Here is a 3278-nt window from a genome sequence, read left to right as displayed (position 1 = left end):
CAGGGACTGGCAGAAGAAGAGCCCAAGTCCCCTGCAGCAGAGGATCAGGTTGGAGAGCGTGTAAGGAACCTGAATGTGCACAAGGCACCCGCTGAGGTTCATCCCCAGGTCCTGAGGGAGCTGGCAGACAAAGGGGCTAGTCCACTGCCCATGGTTTTGGAGCAATGGTGGCAGTCAGGTGAAGTCCTGGAGGACTGGGCAAAGGGCAATCCGAGCCAAGAGACCAGCAGGACTGGCCCCACCACTGAGCCCTGGGCGACACCACTGGTGACCGGCCATCAGGTGGATGTCAGTCTGGTCACCACCACAGCTTGGGAGCCGCCATCCCATCCCGCCAGGCAGGGCCAGCGGAACGCCCTGCCCAGAGCCCAGAGTGCCTCCCTGAAGAGAGAGGGCCGCTGTGCTGAGAGAGCTGTAGGTGAGGGCTTGACTTGCCAGCGCTCCAAAGACTGTCCGTCCCACGCCAGCAAGTCGTCCTCCCAGCAAGTGGCCCCCCTGAGGGTCTGCAGTTGCCCCAAGTTCTTCTTTGGGCTTTGTCTCGTTGGAAAAAGGCCTCTTCCTTCAAGTGCAGCTGCAGGTGGTAAGGCCACGTGCCAGCCTGCCCCCAGCAGCTCAGTCCGTGGAGGTGGAGGTGGAGGTGGCTGAGGAAGAGTCCCAGGGCTCTGCCCACTCCTCAGACGGGAGGGAGCCAGAGCTACTTGCTCCGCCAGTACTCCAGCTTCGGGCTGTGTTTTCTTGCCCTTGGCAGCGCTCTAAGAGGCTGGAGATGTCCCAGAGACTCTCATCCTCAGAGCAGGCCCCCTCCTGGCTCTGTGGCAGGGGCAGGACCGTCTCTGCTGCTGCCCCTGCCCGCTGCCCCCTGCCAGCTTCCAGCTGGCCCGGCGAGAGGCTGGGGGGGCGGCAGGGGCCGCGCAGGGCAGCTGCCTGGCTCTCTGCCCCTGCTGCTGGGGCTGTTGCCAGCATGGCTGCATCCATGCCTTGAGCCGGGTGCTGCTGTTCCCCCCGGCCGCCGGCCCCGTCGCCGGATCACAGCTGCGATCCTGCTCAGGGTGGCACGTGCCGTGCGCTGCAGCGTGTCCAGCACGGCGGGGCAGCAGCCTGTGGGGCGCTGCGGGGCAGCAGCCGTTGGCCGGCTGTGCCTGGGACCCGCCGGGGCAGGAGATGTGCCGCGCGGGTCCCCGACTGCCTCTTGGGCCGCCTCTGCGCAGATGACGCAGGGACATTTGGGCCCTTCCGGGCCAGCAGGCTGAGGCTCCAGCAGCACCGGAATGAGGGAGGGCTTGACCCAGATGGTGTATATTTGGACGCCTTGCCCTTTGTTCTCTGACAGCTCCTCGCCGTGGCTGTCTTCTTCCGGGGACAGCGGTGGGTCTGCGTTTTCTTGCCCTCGGGACTCCCTGGAGACGTGCGGGAGCCCTGCCCACTGCCCACTGGGAGCTGACAGCTGGCTTGGCGAGGGGCTGGGGGGGCAGGCGTCCGGGCTCGGGGCCTGTGGCCTGGTGGAAGGGCTGCCGAGGCACGGGCGAACTGGGGCACGGGCTGTCGCTGTGGGCACTTGAAGGCCCCAGGGCTCTGACCATGCCTCCCGTGGCATGGGCACGGGGAGCCTCTTTTCTCTCCTCCTCCACCTTTGGTCTCCGCTGCGTTCTTCTTGGGGCAGCTCTAGGAGGCTGCAGATGTCTGAGAGCTCCTCGCAGCACGCCCCATCCTCGCTCGCTGCCACTGGCAGGACGGCCTCGGCTGCTGTCCCTGCCCACTGCCCACTGAGAGCTTCCAGGTCACTTGGCAAGGGGCTGAGGGCGCAGCGGTCTGGAAAGCCGTCCGGGGTGGGGGTCTTTGCCCTGGTGGAAGGGCTTGTGAGACTGAGCCCTGGGCCGTGGACTGGGGTTGTGCCTGCTTGAGAGCTCCCGGGCTCTGCCCATGCCTGGCACGGGAGGGACCCTGAGCTACATTCTTGCCCACTGCTCCAGCTTTCCTCTGGGCTTTCATCCCCCGTTGACAGCTCGAAGAGGCTGGAGATGTCCCAGAGGCTCTCGTCCTCGGAGCAGGCCTGGTCCTCCCTCTCTGCCACTGGCAGCACTGCCCCCGCTGCTGCCCCGGCCCACTGCCCACGGAGGGCTTCCAGATGGCTTGGGAAGGGGCTGGGGGGACAGCAGGGGCTTTGCAGGGCAGAGTCCTGCCTCTCTGACCCTGCTGCTGCGGATGTTCCTGCTCTGGCTGCCTCCCTACCTTGTTCCACCTCCCTCTGTGGCTCCGGCTTCTGGCCACGTCGCCGCATCCCAACCGCCAGCCTGCTGCGGGCGGCGCGTGCCACGCGCTGCAGGGTGCCCAGCACAGCGCGGCCGCGGCCTCTGGGGCTGCGTGGGGCAGCTGCCTGGCTCTCTGCCCCTGCTGCTCTCACCTGCTCAGCTGCGGCAGCAGCAGAAGAGGCGCTCTTCTCCTCTTCCTGCGCTGCTGCCTGCGTCTGCCAGTTGTCCACCTGCGGCGAGGAGGAGGAGGAGAAGGCGCTGTGAGAGGCAGGCGGTTGCCATGGCACGGCAGGCCCCTCCGTGCCCACAAGCCCAGCCCTGGCCCCAAGGCAGCTCTCTGCTCCCCCATCCTTCACCTTGTGCTTCCTCTGCCAGCTCGACAGCCACTTGCGTGGCTGCAAGTCGGTGAACTTCTTCGTCGTCCACATCTTCCGCGTCGGCTACTTCCTCTGCCGCTGAGGTCCCCGAGAGAGATGCTGCCTCGTGAGACAGATGCTCTCCTGGGAGAAAGAGGGTACTGCAGGGCTCTGCCCTCCTAAATAGCCTCCCGGGCAGGGCGGGGCCCCGCGCTGTCACAATGGCCCGCGGGCCCAAGGAGGCCCCGCATCACAAAGGGCCCGGCAACGCGCCGCCGCTGTCACAATGGGCCGTTTCCCGGCGCCCCGAGGACGGCAGCGCAGGGGGCGCACAACTGGCTGCGGCTGGCTGCAACTACTTGCAACCGCCTGTGCCCGGCACAAGGCTCCCCCGCTTTCCCCTCACAGACGCTCCAGCCGGCCCCAGCCAACAGCTCCCGCACGGCCCCGCTGCCCGCGGCCTCCCCGCACTTCAGCCCTGTCTGCATCCCGCAGCTGGCGCTGCCACCGCCCTGGGCAGCCAGCCGTGGCCGCGGGATGTCCCAGGCTCGGAGAGACAAGTCACTTGTGGCTCGAATTGCCTTGCGAAGGTTTCGGGATTGCCAACCAGCACGCCCTTCTGTGCACAACTGGCAATAAAGCAAACCCCTCGACCGCGTGTGTGTGGATCGGC

The 3278-nt window shown here is 66.9% G+C and overlaps 1 protein-coding gene across 1 annotated transcript; it reads right to left on the bottom strand.

Moving 5' to 3' along the window:
• Positions 1-278: 278 nt before the first annotated feature.
• LOC135408900 (uncharacterized) lies at positions 279-2926 on the bottom strand. The gene is made up of 3 exons (XM_064643833.1): positions 2606-2926; positions 978-2479; positions 279-381 (listed from the first exon to the last, which is right to left on the bottom strand). Exons 1-3 carry the CDS (start codon positions 2675-2677, stop codon positions 279-281), a joined length of 1677 nt encoding a protein of 558 aa, XP_064499903.1. The 5' UTR covers positions 2678-2926.
• Positions 2927-3278: the final 352 nt, after the last annotated feature.

Source organism: Pseudopipra pipra, unplaced genomic scaffold (genome assembly GCF_036250125.1).
Source record: "Pseudopipra pipra isolate bDixPip1 unplaced genomic scaffold, bDixPip1.hap1 HAP1_SCAFFOLD_84, whole genome shotgun sequence".
In the NCBI taxonomy this organism is placed as follows: Eukaryota; Metazoa; Chordata; class Aves; order Passeriformes; family Pipridae; genus Pseudopipra; species Pseudopipra pipra.
This window is presented reverse-complemented; position numbering and strand designations above follow the sequence as displayed.